Genomic DNA, 21,256 nt, shown 5'->3' on the forward strand with positions numbered 1-21,256 from the left:
CCCGCGGTATCTTGTCCGTCCGGGCCGCCGTCGCGGGGGGTGGGGAAACTCCTCCGGCCGCGGGCTCTGCGCATGCCCAGGAGGGCGGGCCGGTTTCCCACTCCCGGGAGGAAGGCGAGAGCAGGTGATGTGGGAGCCGGCGGGGGTATTTGCCGGCTACACCGAGCGTGGGCCGGAAGTGGAGGAGCCGAGAGCGGCGCCGCAGAAGCTCCGGGCTACACCGTGGCGACGGCGGCGGCCCCTCGGCTGGAGGAGGACGATGAGGAGCGACGGAAGCGGCGCGGGGGGACGCTACTGCGCGGCGCCGGGTTCCGAGTCCGCGGCCGACTGCGCAGCCTGCGAGCAGGTCTAAGTAAGTGCGGTGCGGGCCGCCGAGCCGCGGGGCCGCCGTGTCCCGGGGCCGCGGGGGGCGGCCGGCGGGGGCCTCCCGGGAGCGCGGGGCTGCGCGCCCAGGGCCGTGCGGGACCGGACGGAGCCCGCTCCGCAGCCTCGCCGGCCGAGGGAGGGAGAACCCCAAACGGACGCCGGTGTGGGAACCGAGGCGCGCCGATTCCCGACCGCCCTCCGGTGCGGCGCCGGGACGCTGTCCTAGAAGGTGTCTTAGAATGCGCTGTCAGTGGTGTTTCCAGTAACGTGTACGAACCGGCGCGTGGACACCATCCGTCCCCAGCCCAGCCCTCCCCCGCACACAGGAAAAGTGCAGCGAAAATCCCAGCTGCCAGGTGTGAGGCATGGAGTGCTCCTGATCCTCTCACATCAAGAACAGGTTTAGCCCTGCGAATTCCGTGGCAGGAACTTTGGGGTGTTTATGAAACAGGGCGGGAGCCCCCCATAGAATTGAAGTCAGTTTTGCTGTAGAGTCTTGTCAACATGTGTTTTCTGCAAAATGCATTACGAGAGTTATTGCCCAAGGTATCAGAACCCCAAACAAAGTCTTTTATTCGATAGCTCTTTGACTTAGGTTCACCATGTTACAGTAACTGCATAGAAAGGCACAAGGAGATGTGGGCTTTAAGTTTTGGTGCTTGGTTTTTCATGGATCCTCTCCTGGTATCTTTCGGCACGCGTTAAGAACTTGTGTGCAAGCGTGGGTTAATCACGTATCTTGCTGAGAGGTTAAGTTTTATTCCACGAGCTAAGAGCTCGTGGTTGACCATCTAGTGGTATGTCATAGTTGTCCTGCTTACGCCCTAGACGGCTCAATTCAGTAGTTGTTAATAGAGACTTACTGTGTGTCAGGCACTGCTCTGTCGACTGAAAATACGGATTTGCATAAGATGATGTCACTGTCATCAAGGAACTCACAGTCTCTGTAAAGCAGATGAATTACACTACGGTAGTGAGTGCCGCCACATGAATTTGTACAAACTACAGGATGTGGAATGGTTGGCAGTAGGGAGTAGAGGACCAGGGAAGGCTTTCTGAAGGAGCTGCTACCTGAGCTGGGTTTTGACAGGAAAAAATAAGGTAGCGCCCTCATTCCTTCCTGTGTGCACCTACTCAGGTGATCTCCAGTGAGTCCTACCATTATTTCATCCAGGTCTAGCAGACCTTCTGGTTGTACTTACTCTGCTCTAATAGATAATAAAATGTTTTAACTTTTGTCTCGTGCAAGTAGCTGCATGTATTAACACACTGTGTTACAGTTGATCTCAGCCATGTTTCAATTACGTGTTTGACCCCCTTTTTACACACCAGGAGACATATATTTAGAAAGCTTAAGTGAGTTGTCAGAAGCCGCCCAGCTGTCAACATACAGAGCCTGAAAACACCCTCCTTCCCACAGCACGACGCTGCCTGCCACTGATAGGTCCTTTGGAATGATGAAAGTGAGCCAGCTTATGAATATCTGTGCATACGGACCTTGGCAAGCCTCCTGGCTTCTCAGCCTCACCTCGGGCCTGAACGAGAGCATTTACTAACCAAGTTGTCCTGGGTCAACATTGTGACTTTAGAAGTGGGAACAGGAAACAATCCAACCTAACCTTTTTCTGTGATCTCTCCTCTCTGGTCACTTATCTTGGGAAAATCTACTTCTGTTTCTCTGTTTTTCTTTAATTTAGAACTCGGTTGTTACTCAGAGATTCTAAAATCTTTCTAATTATTGTTTAGTCACCTCAGGAATGTTTGAGGCCCTTATGTACTCTTTTTAGAATAAACCTAAAAAAAAAAAAAAAGGGTTCTAGTTTTTCTAATTAAGATTTTTTCCCCCTCAAATGATAGACTGCGTAATAAGTTATTACATTTTATGTTGCTGTTTCGTATAAGTCTCAGCTCCTACAGCAGTATATTGTACTGGAATTGCAAAGCTGTAGTATTCCCAGGGTGTGAACTGTGTGCATTTATGAGCTCGCCTGAGAATCTTACTTCTTCTGTAACACGGATTTTATAAGAAAATAAATTCTAAGTTTCACCCATTTAGTTAATAGTATTTAGAACACTATCCCGTCGTGAGTTGGAAACTTCCTGAATTTCATTATCAGTTTTAATTCTAACATCACTGTTTGCATTTTTAGCCTTGTGGATCTATTTTTTTAACCCTTTTCTTTCTTTGATATTTATAATCTCAGAATAAATTGTGATTGGCTTCCACAGTGACAAGAAACTGTTATCTTTGTTCTCTCAGAGTTGACTATATTTGCGAAGTCTTCTGTGCTTCAAGCGAAAGGGAAAGCACAAAAATGCTGCTAAGTTGCTGCCTGGTATAATGTTCCAGATGTCTGCTCAAGCCGATTGAAATCCCAGTTTAAATCCAGCATCTCTATAGGCAGTTACTGTTGATTTGCCCCATAGGACTATTAATACACACTTTTTCATTATTGATGACACGTGGGTAACCATTAGGGAAATAGATAATTCATCCTGTGGTGTCTCCAGCACACTGATAGTGGCTGTTTGTGTTTTCATTTCAGCTGTGCAGCTGGCATGGTTTCTTAACTTTCCAGTGCTTAGCAGAAAAGGAGATCCATTGATGCAGCAGGGCTGAATCTGCTTTCTCTATTACTTGAAATGTGATTGGAAGCAGTGAATTCCCCTAGAGGATACCATTCTCCGCCTGTGATGTAGACATTAGGCGTGACACATGAATTTGCTTTCCACTTTTTAGTCTTCCCTTGAACCTACACATGGTTTTCTCACTTGTCAGTATGTTTCTTTAATGTACGAGCAATTTTTATTTTTAAACAGGATGTTCCTAAAATTATCAATCGAGATGGATATAAAGGCCTTTAAAATAATAGTACATTTATGACTTTTTAAAATTATATTTATAATTGGTTACTCTTTAGTCAGATTGTTTTTGGGGAAGTCATATTTAATTCATGTATAGGTAAAACATCTTTTATAGTTTTCAAAGACCTTTTACTGTTGGCAGAATCAGTAAATGAATATATACTGTGCAATACAATGTAAACTTCTGCATTTAAAAAGTAATGAGAATAATTAGCATTTACTTTTTTTGTGTGTGAGACAGTTCCAGCCTTCCTTAAAGTATAATTTTATCTTCCATTGAAAGAGTAATGTATTTGTTCAGTTTACTCTGCTAGTATTATTGGGGCAGTCATAATTAAATGTATCCATTCCCATAGTTTGAGTTTTAGTTCTTGATATATCTAAGTTGTTAATCTTTATTTATTTTAAATTTTTGGATAAAATATTGCTAAATGAACAAAAATAAGTGGCATAGACAGCTGTTTGATGGAAAGTAAGAGAAATTCTTAACCCTAGAGTTGTACTTTGTCCTGTTTTTAAAAAATTGGCAAAAATTTCCCCATGGTTTCTTTAAGTATTCAAGCATAATGAAATCCAGAGATTACTAAAATTATGTTGTGAAGGACACATAGTTAAGGTTTTCTTTTTCTTTTACTCTGTTTAAGGACAGTGTGATCTTTCTCTAATTTTCCTCGGCTCCTCTATAATTAAATTTATGTTAGACATATACAGTTATATATATGTCCATGATTCCTGAGTAGATCGAGGGTTACTGAGTAGATCATGAGCTACTTAAGAATAAGACTGCGTATTTATAAATTTTAAATAGTCTACAATGTCTGAACACTATGATTCAGATAGCAGATGTCTGCAAGTATTGGTGGCATTGTCTTTAATCTTTAAATAGTATGATAGGATGCATTGGAATCTGATGAGGCTGGGAAACCAACCCTGGGACCATTTTGTGGTCTGGGCTGGGTTTGAAAACTCCCTTGGGGGACGTGTAGTTGTGTTCTGAGAACTCATATGATTGAGGGTGGGCATATGTTTGGTATTGATCTCTCTATTTTTTTAAGCCTCAGCTTATTGAACAGTTATTTAAATATTTTCCCTTAGAAATGGAACCATTTGCGATCTTCCAAGTACATATATGAGGGAGCACATAAGGTGATTACAGGAGGTCAGATGCACATGTTCATCACTCACTCAGTTGACTTGTCACTCAGCTCACACTGTAACCAACATGGTGGTTCTGACAGCTTCACAGCTATAAATTGTTTATATTTTTAGCCTTAAATGGGTTATTGTGTACTCACATGGGCTGATATTTAAAGATAGGGAGCATATGGAGCAATAAAGGTGAACAAAACAAGTTAATGACTATAAAATTCTCAAGATGATCATCATCAGATTTCTACTTTTCATTCATCTGATCAAAGTGCTTATAGAGTATAAAAAGATATGACTAATATTTCAAAACCATTCTTTTAAAAAGAAAATCATAATTAGATTTACTTTGTCTATACATTATAATAAAAATTAGTCATGTTTTTAATAGATTATTTCTTGAGAAGTGCTCACTAATATCAGTATGACACCTCTAACCACTTCATCTAAATAAAATGCACAAAAATTGTTTTTAAGGTTGATTTTTTTTCATTCAGATATAAGACCTGTGCATGTTATAATAATGTACCTATTACTGATATTGTAACATAGTTAAATTTACTTTGCATGTTATTTTATATGTAGCTCTAGAATCAGTTGTTTTTAAAAAAATGTATTTGTTTACACATCATGTTTTTTTTGTTCATAATTAACATAAAGCATGTAAAACATTAGATGAGGAGGATTTGTTTACTTTTGGATAAGTCTGTTGTTAACGAAGCATCAGGTACTCAAGGAACAGATAAATTGAGATTATAGATGGAGTAGACATGGAGAATGGGAATAATTCATAAACAAGTATGATGGTTGGAGCCATGAGAAAGAATGAAATCCCTGAGGGAAAGAAAGGTAAATATACGGAGCCTTGGAAAATGCCTACATTTAGGTGTGGGTCAGAGGGAGAAACACAGGGATTTGATTATACTGGAAGCTGAGGAAGATTCCAGGTTTGGTGCTACTTAGGGGTACGGTGTTGCAGTGTGGATTGAGAAAAGTCCATTGGCTTTATTAGTAAGTGAGGTTTGCTTTTTATGAGAGATCATCACAAGAGCTCACGCATCAGATTCTCTGCTAGTGAGTAGTTAGCAGTTACTGGGGTGGTTGAAGCCATAGATGGGCTTTAGAGACATTTGATATGTGAGAGCTGGTGTGATAATTTGGCAAAGGCAGAATTGAGAAATGGGAATAAGTGAGGTATTTATTTAAGATGTAGGCATAAGATTAAAAACAGAGTAATAATGTAGAAGAAGAATGGCAGATGAAGGATATTGGTTGACCGAGCTTCTATGCTCTACAGGTCTAATGTTCTTTCCCTCTAAGCAGCCTTTTTAATTAGTATAAACATTGATTTCACTTGGAGTATATTAAACTCACATTTCTCTTGATCGTTTATGATGCTAAGATGTTATCAGCAAGTGCATTGCAGCATGCAAAAGAACCTGGCAAATAACCATCTCTTCTGGCAACACATTTCATAAATTTTCCTCATAGGATGTACTTTTTAAGGGGTAACTAATTGCCTTGCTTATTCTGCATGACCAGCAGCAATGGTCTTGGATTCAGCTGGACATTCTCATTCTCAGAAGACCATACCTGGCACCAGCCTCCCTCTGCTGTGTGGAAAGACGTGGATAGGAAACCTGGCCTGGCAGCATCAGGTATATTGTTCCAAGTAATAGCTCAGGTTAGTGGAAAGATGGCACTTGGGTGGGAGCAGGTGCCACCATGAGTTAGCTGCTTCGTGCTCCACAGGAAACGGTATTTTTTGTTGCAGCGCAAGGGCATAGCGAGCAGGACTCAAAAGAGGACACAGAGTGTCCCCTCTTTGCGTTCCCGCTGGGCATTGCAGCGCTGCTCACTGTCCTCTCAGTCCAGGCTTAGCTCACTAGCAGGGGTCAGGTTTACCGCACAAAATGCTGCTGAGAAACATAGCGGAATCCCACCTTTATGAGGTTTCCAGGGAAGCAGTGCTAGAAGGTTAACCAGAGGTCACTTTTTTTTCATGGAGGAGAAAAGGTTTTTGTTTTTCTATTTTTTAAATTTTATTTATTGATTTTTGGCTGCGTTGGGTCTTTGTTGCCGTGCGCGGGCTTTCTCTAGTTGCGGCGAGCGGGGGCTACTCTTCGTTGTGGTGCGCGAGCTTCTCATTGCGGTGGCTTCTCTTGTTGCAGAGCACGGGCTCTAGGTGCGTGGGCTTCAGTAGTTGTGGCACATGGGCTCAGTAGTTGTGGCTCGCGGGCTCTAGAGCGCAGGCTCAGTAGTTGTGGCTCACGGGCTTAGTTGCTCCGCGGCATGTGGAATCTTCCTGGACCAGGGCTCGAACCCATGTCCCCTGCATTGGCAGGCAGATTCTTTTTTTTAAACTTAGAGCCAAAGATACTGTGTCCAAGGTGGGGATTAAGGAGACGTGTGGAATCATGCTATGGAACTAATTATGGATGTGAATTTAAAATTAATTCTCTTTTTTTTTTTTTATTTTATTTTATTTTATTTTTGGCTGTGTTGGGTCTTCGTTTCTGTGCGAGGGCTTTCTCTAGTTGTGGCAAGCGGGGGCCACTCTTCATCGCGGTGCGCGGGCCTCTGACTATTGCGGCCTCTCTTGTTGCGGAGCACAGGCTCCAGACGCGCAGGCTCAGTAATTGTGGCTCACGGGCCTAGTTGTTCCACGGCATGTGGGATCTTCCCAGACCAGGGCTCGAACCCGTGTCCCCTGCATTGGCAGGCAGATTCTTAACCACTGCACCACCAGGGAAGTCCGAGAAAAGGTTTTGTTAACCCTTTATTCAAACTAATTTTTTGGCAAAATAAGTGGAAAACTTACTGTTAGCTCTAGTATCTGTGCAGTGGACTGTACCCGAGGCAGTGTTCTTTTTTATTGATCATCATAGCATCTGGGTTTATGTGAAGTTGTCTTTACATCTCAGCAGATGGCTCTAGTAATTGTACTTTGTTGATAGTTTCAGCAAATTTATCAAATAAAAAATCCTCCCTATATTGTTTGATAGGTCCAGTTCCATTAAGAGCATGGAGGTATGATATAGAAGGAGGAGCAGAAATTATTGGCTAATTGGGTTAGGAAAAATAAGGCAGTTCGTGAGTGGAGGTCTCTTTGTACACCACCAATATGCCGTAATGTATTAAAGAGAAGAGACACACACTCTAGAACAGTTTTTATTAACCTGTCCTTAAAATTGACTTCCATTTGATATTCCTCAAAATGAATTGACTTTTATTGACTTCCACAGTTTAACAATCCATTGCAAGATTACCTTTGTTTATTGCAAAGTCATTTAATTAAGGCAGCTTTTCAGGAATGCTTTGTGGAAAACTGCAAGGTTAATCCCTATTGTTCCTAAACAATAATGGACTCAAATATGCCATTTTTCTGATGTCCAGTCTTAAATATATATGTCTGACACTCAGAATGCAGTTGTGTTTTCTTAGAAATCTAATAATTCAGATACATTACTGGATTGTTCATTTAAAAAACATTTTAGTTTTGAATATATGTAAAGTGGTGTACTAGCCATAGGGATACAGTAGTGAAAAAGAAAAACACAGTTCTTGGGCTTACAGATTTAAATTCAATATTGTATGTTGAAAAGATTCTGAAGACAAAGCAGCTGTTATAGGAAATTACCAGTGATTTAAGAAGCATCCATACCATGAACATAATGAGATTCTAAGAGACTCAGAAATAGATGCTTTGAAATCAGAGATTAAGAGCTTTGGGTCAAAAAGGCTTGATTTCTTGTCTTGTGTCTAGCATTAATCAGCCTTGTAAATGTTAGCAAGTTGCTTCACCTCTCTACCTGTTTTTTTTTTTTTTTCATCTGTAAAAGGGAAATAACATTACATGCTTCCTTAAGTTGTGAGGATTAAATGACTTAAATTGGAAAAATGAGTCAGCTGAAAATTAATGAAAATTGCTCAGACATTGTTACAGCCCTCAGAGATGCCACCAGAGGGTGAGGTATGCTGGGGACTGTGGTTCCTGACGGAGGAGCCCAGGAAGACGGCTGCTGTTATTCCCTAACCGTGATCACAGGGAGACCACACGTCTGTCCCAGCCTCACTTCACTTCGAAATATGTCATCTCAGCCAGTGAGCAGGGCTCCGGATATTGAGAGCTAGCGCATCAGCAATTCCCTATTCCGGGGTTAAAATGCCCTTAAATATTTCTGTAGTTACAAATGGGAGAGCTGGTTGGATCAACAGTGAGATGCTTGAGCACAACTTATTTCAGAAGCTCTCACTGGTCATGGATCCTGTCCTGTTCCCATCCTCTGGAAGAAAGAGGAGAAGGGAGAGCCCAGTGCAAGAGACCAAAAGGTTGATCCCTGTACAGAGCTTGTGATTTCTGGGGAAGAGCTCAGAAACTTGTTTTCAGGAAATTTCTCAACAAAAGATTTGACTGTCATGTGATGCTGGCATTTCTCATGTTTTCAGGCATTTCTCATTATATCAGGTTAGATTTACTGTATATATTATAGAAAGACCTTTAAAAAATAGATGTTTTGCCATAATTTCCTATGAATGATCATAAATATATGCAAGCAACTGTGTGTTTAAAAAAGCAAATTTATCTTTAAACATCTAGTTGCAGTTCCCAAGAAGGACAGAAAGAAATAGGGTGATGTAAAAACAGAGATGATGGTAATGATGATGGTAGCTGTTTACCGAGCCTTTTCTGTGAGTGAAGTCTTGTTTTGGAGGCAGCAAAAAAAAAAAAAAAAAAAGAAAAGAAATAAAAGAGGCTTCTTTTTTAAAAAAGATATTTTTTCAAAGTTTGAAAATCGAAAACTTTAACTATATAGTTTAATCTATGTAGGTGGTTTGAATTTCAAAATATGCCCTGTCCATGTATTAGGAGCTTTATGTTTTATTTAGTGTTGTATTAGTTTTTTATAAGAACTTTGATTTGAAAACTTGAGTCAATTCACTCCTGATTATACAGGTTGTAGGAGTGCTTTGCCATGCCCTTATCAAATTCCTAGATTTTTTTTTTCTTATAGGTGCTTGGTAAGTTCTAATTTTGATGTTAATTCAAGCAGAACATGGTTAAGAATGTAGTAGTACAGCCAGAAATACTAGTCTCAAAAGCAAGTGAAGTTAATATATCTGTAGCATTTGTAAGTGCTTTTTAATTAATTTTATTTGATAATGCTGACCAGCTGTATAAACAGGCATTTTTAGAATTCTCATTCTACTGAAAAGGAAATTCAAACTGGAAATAACTGATACGATTATTTAACAAATATATGGTAGAGCAGACTTTAAGCGTGATGGAATTTTAGTGTGTTTTTTTCTACTATATCACCAAATAAGTGATATTTGAGTTACTCATCTCTCTGATACTTCTGTCATAAACGATTGGCTTGACTATGAAAAAAAGTACATTTTTTCCCTAAAGAAATATCTTAAATGGTATCTTATTTTCCAAATGATACAGTGCCTTAGTATATTTGTATGTTATATCCCAAACCTTGTTAATCCTAATCATTATACAAAAATTATTTTATTTTGATGTATAAAGTAAATGCCAGTCTGTTTTCAAATTTTCCTAATACAACTTCTGGGTACAAATGAAAATCATTCTCTTAAAGAAATAAAGTTAAGTAAGCATTAGATGAAAAATTTAAGTGCTCAGATGTGTTATTCAGACTTATCCACTACAGTGAAGGATTATAGAGTAGCCCTGTATAATTTAAGCTGTTGATGAATAGTGGTCAGAGATTGTAAACAGCATTGATTATTGACCTGGAACAGTTATTCAGTATTCAGTGTAATTGGCTTATTTGGCTGCTGTAGTGTAGTCTCTTTCAATCTGGTTCTTATCCAGGTCTGACACCTAATGCTCAGGTATTGCTTCTGTAGTTGTTAAGCTTGGATTTTTGTTTTACCTCACATACCTGCTTTTCTCTGGCTTAACATAGTGCTTATTGTAATAAAACTTGCTGCAACTGGGGGGCAGTGTTGATTTTAGAGAAACTTCAGAAAAATGCTACACTGTTGGTTTATGTTCATAGAGAGTTATTTGAACACAAATTCAGATTTGAAAGTCCATGTTTAGCGGAATAGTAAAATATTTTTGGTGAGATAATAGTGAAAAATCGAATCTATTAAATCGTCTAACTCATCTTTGTAGCCAGTATAATTTAACTTGGTTTTCAGTGTTTAAATCTAATTTGATGAACTAAAATGCCTCACTTATTAGCTTATGGCATACAGTAAAATTTTAAAGATAAGTCATTAACAATTATTTATTAAATTTAAGAATAACTTCTTTATGGTAGCTTTGTTAGTGAGTAAAAGAGAATGTAATTTTTTAAAATGGTAAATATATAAGTAAATGAGTACTACATAAGAAAAATTGTAACGTCTCACCTCTTGTGCCTTTTTAAGATGACACACATAAACTTTATTTGATAACAAAAACAATGACTTCTGAAAGCTTTTCTTTTGTAGTTTCTTTACATCAGTTATAGTTTTTAGCAAACTTTAAAAAGATTTTTCTCCAGTAAGTCGTTTTCTTCATTTATCTCTGGTTCTGAAATAGAATTTCTTTGTCTTTGTTTCACTTATCCCCCAAGTGTTTATGGCCTTATCAGTATACTGTAGCAATCTTTGTTTACCCACTGGTATGAAATTGCAGTAAGGGCGCTATAAAAGATTGAGCATATTTCACAGTATTAACAATCTAAAGTTTCTTTTTAATCAGATATGAAAGACAAATTATTAGACTTTTTCTTAAAAATAATACAATATTAGAAACTAGTGTTCCATTTAAATTATTTTTTAAATTTAGCTGTGAGAACCTCCAAATAGAAGGGAAAATATTTTATATTTTTTATTTTAGTTTAATTATAATTTTTTTCTATAATGTGAAAAAGAAAATTGACAATAAATTCTATTGGATTGGTCTTGATAAGTTAGAATCTGTTAACTACCTCTTTAATAAAATTTGCCCTCAACCTACCTAGCTCAGTGAAGTTGTAGGATACAAAATCAATATATAAAAGTCTGTCATGTTTCTATATGCTAATAATGAACTGTCAGAGAAATTAAAATGATCACATTTACAGTTCCATCAAGAAGAATAAAATAGCTAGGCAGAACACTCTTTGACATAAATTTCAACAATATTTTTTTGGGTCCATCTCCTAGAGAAATGGAAACAAAAGCAAAAATAGACAAATGGGACTTAATTAAACTTAAAAGCTTTTTCACAACAAAGTAAATCATAAACAAAATGAAAAGACAGCCTATGGACTGGGAGAAAATATTTGCAAACCATGAGACCAACAAGAGCTTAATTTCCAAAGTATACAAACAGTTTATACAGCTCAATATCAAAAAAAACCAAACAAACCCGCAACCCAATCAAAAAATGGGCAGAAGACCTAAATAGACATTTCTCCAAAGAAGACATACAGATGGCCAGTGGCACATGAAAAGATGCTCAGCATCACTAATTATTAGAGAAATGCAAATCAAAATTACAATGACATACCACCTCACACTGATCAATCAAAATGGCCATCATCAAAAAGTCTACAAATAATAAATACTGAAGAGGTTGTGGAGAAAAGGAAGCTCTCCTAAACTGTTGGTGAGAATGTAAATTGGCGCAGCCATTATGGAGAACAGGATAGAGGTTCCTTAAAAACTAAATATAGAATTACTCTATGATCGAGCAGTCTCATTCCTGGGCATATATCCAGAAAAGACGAAAACTGTAATTCGAAAAGATGGATGCACCCCAGTGTTCATAGCAGCACTATTTACAATAGCCAAGATGTGGAAGCAACCTAAATATCCATCAACAGATGAATGGATAAAGAAGATGTGGCGCACGCGCGCGCGCGCGCACACACACACACACACACACACACACACATACACACACAGTGGAATATTACTCAGCCCTAAAAAAGAATGAAATAATGCCATTTGCAACAACATGGATGGACCTAGAGATTGTCTTAATTGAACTAAGTCAGACAGAGAAAGATAAATATCATATGGTGTCACTTATATGTGGAATATAAAAAAATTATGCAAATGAATTTATTTACAAAACAGAAATAGACTCACAGATATAGAAAGCAAAGTTATGGTTACCAAAGGGGAAAGAGGGGGAGATAAACTGGGAATTTGGGATTAACAGGTATACACTACTACATATAAAATAGATAAACAAGGACCTACTATGTAACCTAAGATGCATTCAATATCTTGTAATAACATAATGCAAAAGAATCTGAAAAAGTTATATATATGTATATATATATATATAAAACTGGATCACTTTGCTGTACACCTAAAACATTGTAAGTCAACTATACTTCAATTTAAAAAAAGAATAAAATACCCAGGAATAAATTTAACCAAGGAGGTAAAAGAATTGAACACTGAAGACTATAAGACATTAATGAAAGAAATTGAAGGATACACAAAAAAGTGGAAAGGTATTTGGGACTCATGGATTGGAAGAATTAATATTGTTCATACTGCCCAAAGCAGTCTACAGATTCAGTACAATCCCTATCAAAATTCCAGGGGCATTTATCTCAGAAAAAAACAAATAGTCCTAAAATTTGTATGGAACTACAAAAGACTCTGAATAGTCAAAGCATTCTTGAGAAAGGAAAACAAAGGTGGAGACATCATGCTTCCTGATTTCAAACTATATTACAAAGCTATAGTAATCAGAACAGTATGGTATTGGCATAAAAACAAACACATAGATCAGTGGAACAGAATAGAGAGCCCAGAAATAAACCCACACATGTATGTTAATTAATTTACGACAAAGGAGCCAAGAATATACAATGGGGAATGGACAGTTTCTTCAGTAAATGATGTTGGGTAAACTGGGTAACCACATGAAGAAGAATGAAACTGGACTACTGTTTTACACCATACAGAAAAATTAACTCAAAATGGATTAAAGACTTGAAATTTAGCACTAACTCAAAAAGATACATGCACCACCATGTTCACTGTAACGTTATTTACAATAGCCAGGATACGGAGACAACCTAGGTGTTCATCGATGGATGAATGAATAAAGAAAATGTGGGATGTGTGTGTGCGCACACACACAGTGGAGTATTATTCATCCATTAAAAAGGAGGACATTTTGCCATTTACAACAACATGGATAGATCTTGAGGACATTATACTAAGTAAGTCAGAGAAGGACAAATACTGTATGATCTCACTTATGTGTAGATTCTGAAAACAAACAAAACAACCCCATACTCATAGATAGAGAGAACATATTGGTTGTTGCCAGAAGCTGGGGGTAGTGAGCAAAATAAGAGAAGTGGGTCAAAAGGTATAAACTTAACAGTTGTAAAATAAGTCATGGGGATGTTATGTACGGCATGGTGACAAGTTAATAATACTATATTGCATGTTTGAAAGTTGCTAAGCGTAGATCTCAAAAGTTCTCATCACAAGAAAAAAATTTTGTAACTATGTATAGTGATGGATGTTAACTAGATTTATTGTGATCATTTTGCAGTATATACAGATATTGAATCATTATGTTGTACACCTGAAATTAATATGGTATATGTCAGTTTTACCTCAAATTAAAAAATTGCCCTCACCTTACCTAGCTGACCAGTGGGTGCACCAGGAGCCTTAGAAGCATGCTCCTTGGTCTCCAGGCTCTTCTGCCTGCAAAGCTGGGACACGGCCACTCCACTTATGCTCCAGAGCCTTTGTTCCCTCATATAAAAAATTGGGAACATGGCATCAACTTATTTTTCTGTCAAATCAAGGAGACTACATGAATGAAAGTACCTGCATTTTTTTAGAAAATAAATATAGTTTGATGAATATTTGTGTTTCATATATACAGCAGTGGAGGGAGAAAGGAGACCTTGAGAACTGAAGGGATGAGGAAAAGTAGAACAATCGATTTTGTGGATGGATTGATGTAGGTTTCCAGGAATTCACCTAGTACCATGATTTATTACATCATGGATCTAACTTTTAAAATAATAGATATATGTTGAATTACTGATTCTCCCTATCTCTGTCTCTCTTCAGGACGCTTACGGAGAGCCACAATGGAAAAGTCCTGGATGCTGTGGAACTTTGTTGAAAGATGGCTAATAGCTTTGGCTTCATGGTCTTGGGCTCTCTGCCGTATTTCTCTTTTACCTTTAATAGTGACTTTCCATCTGTATGGAGGCATTATCTTACTTCTGTTAATATTCATATCAATAGCAGGTATTCTCTATAAATTCCAGGATGTATTGCTTTATTTCCCAGAGCAGCCGTCTTCTTCACGCCTTTATGTTCCCATGCCGACTGGTATTCCACATGAAAACATTTTCATCAGAACCAAAGATGGGGTGCGTCTAAATCTTATTTTGATAAGATACACTGGAGACAATTCGCCCTATTCCCCAACTATAATTTATTTTCATGGGAATGCAGGCAACATAGGTCACAGGTTACCGAATGCATTGCTTATGTTGGTTAACCTCAAAGTTAATCTTTTACTTGTTGATTATCGAGGATATGGAAAAAGTGAAGGAGAAGCAAGTGAAGAAGGACTCTACCTAGATTCTGAGGCTGTGCTGGACTACGTGATGACCAGACCTGACCTTGACAAAACAAAAATTTTTCTTTTTGGCCGTTCCTTGGGAGGGGCAGTAGCTATTCATTTGGCCTCTGAAAATTCACATAGGATTTCAGCCATTATGGTGGAGAACACATTTTTAAGCATACCGCATATGGCCAGCACTTTATTTTCATTCTTTCCAATGCGTTACCTTCCTTTATGGTGCTACAAAAATAAATTTTTGTCCTACAGAAAAATCTCTCAGTGCAGAATGCCTTCTCTTTTCATCTCTGGACTCTCTGACCAATTAATCCCACCAGTAATGATGAAGCAACTTTATGAACTCTCCCCATCTCGGACTAAGAGATTAGCCATTTTTCCTGATGGAACTCATAATGATACATGGCAATGCCAGGGTTACTTCACTGCCCTTGAACAGTTCATCAAAGAAGTAATAAAGAGTCATTCTCCTGAAGAAATGGCAAAAACTTCATCTAATGTAACAATTATATAATGTTTTTCTTTTTGATTAATGCACTGTATTTTAATTTGTGCAGAATGATAAAGAATGTTCCTTTCTAGAAGTGTGTTATATCTGTACTTGTCTGAAGAGTGACATTAAACTTTGAAAGGACTTCAGTGCTCCTTTAAAATGATCCAAATAGTTTTTTACATTTGAAGAACTATAATTATTGGGATTTCATACATTTTCATCGAACCTTTCAATGTGGTTATGTATCCATACCTTTAGTTTAATATGCTATCATAATAGCATATTATATTCAAAAGTTTCTTGTTGCTAAAGTTGTGTAATCTATGTGACACTTAGATTAATGACTAAGTGTGGAAGGAGACATGTAAACAAGAAACCTTTGGGTATTATTCCTTTAGTAAATATTGGGACAATCATGGTAAGCAAACTTAGTTCTGTAATTGCATTTTTCACCTTAAAAGTTAAAATGAAATGCATGATGGTATTTTATTCCTTGACTTATGCAATGCAATGTTTTTAATGTAAATACTGATCATATACCAATGTATATGGTAACCTGGGTTATATCTATTTTTATGTAAACTCTATTTTGTTTTTAGCAAGAAATGAAATTGAGGCCTATGTGCAGGTTGCCGTTGAATTTTGCTCTGGTGAATGCTGAGATCCAGCTTTTTCTTACAAATAAATGGGACCCCATTTTCCAATATAAACGTACCATGTTTTGTTAGGTACAGTCTGGATCATGGCATGTAAAAATAGAAATTGAGAATTTTACTGCAGCTTTGATGTGCATATTTGAACTTTTTAACATTTGTAATTTTGGTGGCAAAGAGAATTTTAGCTTCTGTCGATTTTGTAAGTCTACAGCTGAACCACTAATAGCAGTCATAATGAAGATTAGAATCTGTTTAAGAATTAGGAAGTCTTATCATTACATTATTGTACATACTGTTTTACAAGAATTCCCACATTTCATTTTTAAGTCCAAGTATCTAGGTATATCTATCCCACTAAAGCCAGGATATCATTTATTGGACTTTCTGAAAATAAAAGTTACAAAAACAAAAGTAAATGAAAACTATATTCTTTGGTCTGATGTTTCAGTTATGAAATAGAAGAACTGCATCAAAAGACAGCTTTAGGAAGTCTTATTTATTTTCTACATGTGAGAATGTGTGGATAAAGGAACTCTAGAGCTTTTGATCACAGAACGTGTGACCACATTCAACAATTAAATGGCTGTAAGTGGGAAGTAGTATTTAGACATATAGAAGGTAAGAAAAATCTTATCTAAAAAAAGAGCCCCTTAAAACTTACAGGATTTACCTTAAGATATATAAGCTAAGTTGTTTCAAGCAGTCCTCAAAAATTAGATGTAATTGAGCTCTGTACGTTATGTCAGCTTTAACATATGATATTGTGAGTATTTTAGCTATATTTATTGGCTTTGTGCAAGCAGCTAGGGCAGAGAAATAATGGGTCAATAATCTTGACCTTAATTGAAACTCTTTCCATGGAGATAGGGCTAGAAATACTTTTGCCAAATAACATTCTTATCATTCACTTTATGTCAGTATTTAGAAAAAAATATAGCAAGTGTGATTTCTAAAGGATAATGTTTTCTATAAATTGTAAAAAAGTCATGCGTTTTTAAAAGTTGGAAATGCGTATTATGGAAGGTGTATTTTGTATTTATAAATTCACTACAATTAAAGGCTACTTTTCATCTTGTCAATCATTGCTATATAGAATGACTATCCTAAATAGTAATGTATTAACAAGAACGTTAATACAACAAAATGTAGTGTATTTAGACATGAGCTTAAATGGCACACCTTAGACTTGTATCATTCTTTAAAGTTTACAAAGTACCTTATGTTTTCATGTGATGATTTAGTCTGGTACACTATGGAGGAATTTATCAACTTTAGTTACAAATATTATGCTGATGAAGTATAAAAAGCTTTTTCTTCATCAGTGTTTTGTTTTATGCTGCTCTTTTTTTTTTTTTTTTTTAGTATTCCAGGTTTATTAACACTTCCCCCCTCTTCTTTTTGACCCAGGACTTAAGAAGTTGTGGAGTACATGTGTCCCATCCCTACCTTCATTCTCCTCTTTGGGTTGAGGAGCCTTTCTTTCTGCAGCAAAAGGAAAAGGTGTCTAGGGTTGTAGCACATCTTTCCTTCCTAGCTTCCTTCTGTATTTGAGACTGGTTCCTTAGATGGGAAGGGGGTAGAAGACAAACTCCTATTATCAGGGGTCCATGAAGCCTGTGGCATCATTTTTAATAAAACGTGAATTTTTCATGAGTCACACCTTCATTTTGGGCTCATCTCTTAGTGGAATAGGTGTGTGTCTATCTTGTTTATTAATTTCTGGCTCATTGATGTAAGAGCAGCTGTAGGAGTTTCTGAATGAGTTTTTAAGTTATTAAGCTACTGGAATTTGGAAACCCTAGAGTGATTTTAAGTATGGCAAGATAAAATCCACTGAGATCAAAATCCATTATTTTAAAAGGGATTATTGGGGGTAAAACGGCAAAAAAGATCCTAAAAAAAGATATTGCAAAATACAGGAAGAAATCATTTGTAACAGATAAAAGAATATTAATAGGATAGAAACAACTGGAAAGGGAAATGTGACATCATTCTTAAATGTAGATCTAGGAAATAATTAGCTGGTGAGGTTGGTGAAAAGGAAGCATAACATGTAAAACATCATTTGAACTTAAGGTGCTTCTAACAGAGAAGGCAACTGGAGCACCTGATACTGCATCTACCCTATGTTTTTGCAAACACTTTGTAAAATTGGTGTTTTCATTAAAATGGTGTTCTGAAATTTGTTATGGGGCAGGTTAAATTTATTTTTTCATGACTGTAGACAGTTGATAATAACCCAAATTCTACCTTTGGTAATGTGTCACCAGATTAATGATACCGTAATATTTATTGAGAATTCATACCACCTGATGCTTTCATACTCATTTCTTATGTTTATAAGATTTGGTTTGAGGTGGGTATGGGCTTGTTTGGTGGAATTAAAGAATGAAGGCCATATTCAGTTTTATATAAACTATCATGCAAGCCCAGCCAAAGTGTAGTTTTTGACTGAGTCCTGTCCTTGAGGTTAGGAATAAATAAGGTAAACCTTAAAAGAGGGTGTCGCAGAAGTCACTTTTTAAATTAGATCATGATTGAGATACACTGAAAACCTCCACTGACCTCTCCCCTCTCTGTTTTTCTCATTATGTTTGACAGCAATTATGGAGAAAAATGTGAAAAGAATTAGTCATAATGCTTTTGGATTATCCTTAAATTTATGTATTTTCATATCACTCAGGTAAAGTTGGGAAATGACAGAGCACAGACATATTTTTTAAATCAGAGTAGAAAATAAAAAGCACTTCTGTTGACTTATATTGCCATATGTGCACATCATCTCAGCTAATCAGAAATAGTATATTCATTTGTATGACAAAATAAATGCATTCATCCTAATAGTAGTCAACACATTTTGCCAGATGGTGCAAATATACCTCCATTTATATTTTGTATCTTAAAAATGTAGTTTAACAATAGGACTGTGTGTAAGAAACACTTCTTTTACGGAAAGTGTCATATATACATATGTAACAGGGATGAGTGTGTTGTTTAACATCATTTATAACAGAATTTCTGTCAGTACTCCGTATACTGAAAATTCAAGTTGTTTTCAACCTATTCAGATACGTTCAGGATAAAATAAGTTAATCCAACTTCATAATGTAAATCATATTTTTGTTATTTGCCATATTTTATTTGAAGCAGTGATAAAATTTTATAATTCAAATCTGAATGTTACAGTATATTATGTGCTAATCATGGCAAAAGCAAACATTTACATTTGTGTTTTTACAATAAATTTCTTTTAAAATACACTTTCTATTTTTCTGTACTGACATATGCAATAAATTGATACATTAAAAGTTTGATTAATGTCTTAAGATAGTTTGTATTCAGTCTTTTCTATTAACCTAGATTATATGGTAGGACATTAAAGCTTCCTTAATGATCAAATAAACTCCTGAATTTGTACTGAAATTAATTTTTATTGTACTAATGGTGTGAATAAAAAGTAGAAGTTAGATTTATTTTCCCTCTCCTCGTATTTTTATCCCACATACATTTCATTTAGGCTAATATTAAATATTTTCTATATGCGACCTGCTGGTGAATGAATAGATCCAAAGCATTTGATTAGTTACATTAATCTAGGAATGAATAGATTTTAACTGTTCATAGTCATGTTGTCTTGAGATTTCATAAAGTGCCTTTTCATGAAATTTGCTTTTTTTTCTCTTATTAGTACTGTGTTAATGATTTGGGATGATTACAAAAATGGCCTAATATTCATTCGACCTTGAGGGGGCTGTAGCTTGCTTTCCCTAACCAGAAATTTGCATGCTTGAATAGTGTCACAACCAGCTGGATGATAGGAAATGTATGACAAACCTTAACTGGCCCCCTGTAAGTGCAGATGAAGAATTCACCTAGTGGAGACCATTTTTTCATGGGTAGATCTGGTGGGAAGAAGCATCCCTCATGTGCTTCCCTGAGAGATCACCAACCTGAATCCTTTAGATAACTAGTTCTTATTTTCAAGCGATAATTTTTTCACATTCCTATTTCACTCTTCAGCTCCTGCTTTACATCCTAAAGATGATGAGCAGTTGGATCTGGTTAGACTGTAACTCCTGTCTTACGAAGGGGAAGGGAGGGAAAAGATACCCTTTGAATACCTACAAGTGTAGAATGTGTTAATGTCATTGAACCCTCACAGCAAACTGCCTAGTAATTTGCACATAAAAGTCCCATTTTATAATAAACAGGCTCAGAGTGGTTCAGTAATATGCTCAAGATTACCCAGAATGGAGCTGGCATCTGAATGTGTCTCCAGTTCTCAATCTAGGACAACTGCACATTGCCTCATTTACTCAATGAAACAATTTGTTTTTATCCATGTTGGAGTTGATTTAAGACATTGAAATGAAATTAAAAGTGACTATGTATAGAAAACTAGGAATATACAAGAAACTACACTTTTTTCAGAGTAGTTAAATGTATGTCCCTGCAGGAAAATGTAGACGTTAATTAACCTCATAAGACTTCTCATCCTCTTCCCTCAGCCTTTTATAGAAAAATTTAGGAGTCATCTTCCTCGTGAAGTGAAACTGATATATTTGATCTTGCTGTTTCTTTTTCCAATAAGATTTATTTTCCCAGCCTTTCCACTATTACCATACCACCATACCAGTCCCTGGAATTATTTTATAATAGCTGAAGTTTTAATTGAATGCTTGTTATGTACCCAGTATTGTTCTGACTCCTTTTTGTCATTCTTTTTTTTTTTATTTTTTGGCTGCCCTATATGGCTTGTGGGATTCTAGTTCCCCGACCAGGGATTGAACCATGGTCCACGGCAGTGAGAGCGGAGTCCCAACCACTGGACCGCCAGGGAATTCCCTGTCATTTATTCTTGATAACTGAATGGTCTGTGATCTGGTGTCCAAATCCACTGACCCCACTCCTCCATGTTTGTCCTGTTCTAATTTGTCAGAAAAAATCTGCATGCCTTTCCCTAAGAGCATTTAGTGACTTCATTTCTCATTAAAGTCAAGACTTCTTGGTCTATAAGGTCCTTCACCAACTAAACAATCTCGTTGTGAAAGAAGTTTTCTCTTTCTGTTCATAAGCCAAACTCATTCCTCCTCTATGCGTTTACCTATGTCCGGTGCTTTAACTGCTAGGTGGAATGTCCTCTCA

At 37.0% G+C, this 21,256-nt stretch overlaps 1 protein-coding gene across 23 annotated transcripts; it reads left to right on the forward strand.

Annotated features, from left to right (window-relative positions):
* The first annotated feature begins 71 nt into the window (after positions 1 to 71).
* ABHD13 (abhydrolase domain containing 13) lies at positions 72 to 19,584 on the forward strand. 23 transcript variants are annotated; one of them, XM_082366238.1, is made up of 7 exons: positions 215 to 352; positions 2,913 to 3,144; positions 4,327 to 5,226; positions 5,961 to 6,061; positions 14,252 to 14,329; positions 14,443 to 15,461; positions 17,519 to 19,584. In XM_082366238.1, exons 6-7 carry the CDS (start codon positions 14,463 to 14,465, stop codon positions 17,660 to 17,662), a joined length of 1,143 nt encoding a protein of 380 aa, XP_082222364.1. In that variant the 5' UTR covers positions 215 to 352; positions 2,913 to 3,144; positions 4,327 to 5,226; positions 5,961 to 6,061; positions 14,252 to 14,329; positions 14,443 to 14,462; the 3' UTR covers positions 17,663 to 19,584. The 23 variants fall into 23 exon arrangements, 18 of the variants coding, with proteins under 18 accessions (XP_082222358.1, XP_082222351.1, XP_082222359.1 ...); XM_082366239.1 differs by lacking the exon at positions 4,327 to 5,226 and adding an exon at positions 1,699 to 1,829 and having other exon boundaries at positions 231 to 352; positions 5,923 to 6,061; XR_014237245.1 differs by lacking the exons at positions 4,327 to 5,226; positions 17,519 to 19,584 and adding an exon at positions 1,699 to 1,829 and having other exon boundaries at positions 72 to 352; positions 5,923 to 6,061; positions 14,443 to 14,575.
* Positions 19,585 to 21,256: the final 1,672 nt, after the last annotated feature.

Source organism: Balaenoptera borealis (assembly GCF_965194805.1).
Source record: "Balaenoptera borealis genome assembly, chromosome: 18".
NCBI classification, from domain to species: domain Eukaryota; kingdom Metazoa; phylum Chordata; class Mammalia; order Artiodactyla; family Balaenopteridae; genus Balaenoptera; species Balaenoptera borealis.

Excerpts from the sequence above, each read along its gene's own strand:
- ABHD13 (XM_082366225.1), top strand. The coding sequence starts at position 73 with ATGCCCAGGAGGGCGGGCCGGTTTCCCACTCCCGGGAGGAAGGCGAGA. Across the intron at positions 353-14,442 it reads CAGCCTGCGAGCAGGTCTAA|GACGCTTACGGAGAGCCACA; the intron begins GTAAGTGCGGTG and ends GTCTCTCTTCAG. Across the intron at positions 15,462-17,518 it reads TGGCAAAAACTTCATCTAAT|GACTTAAGAAGTTGTGGAGT; the intron begins GTAACAATTATA and ends TTTTTGACCCAG.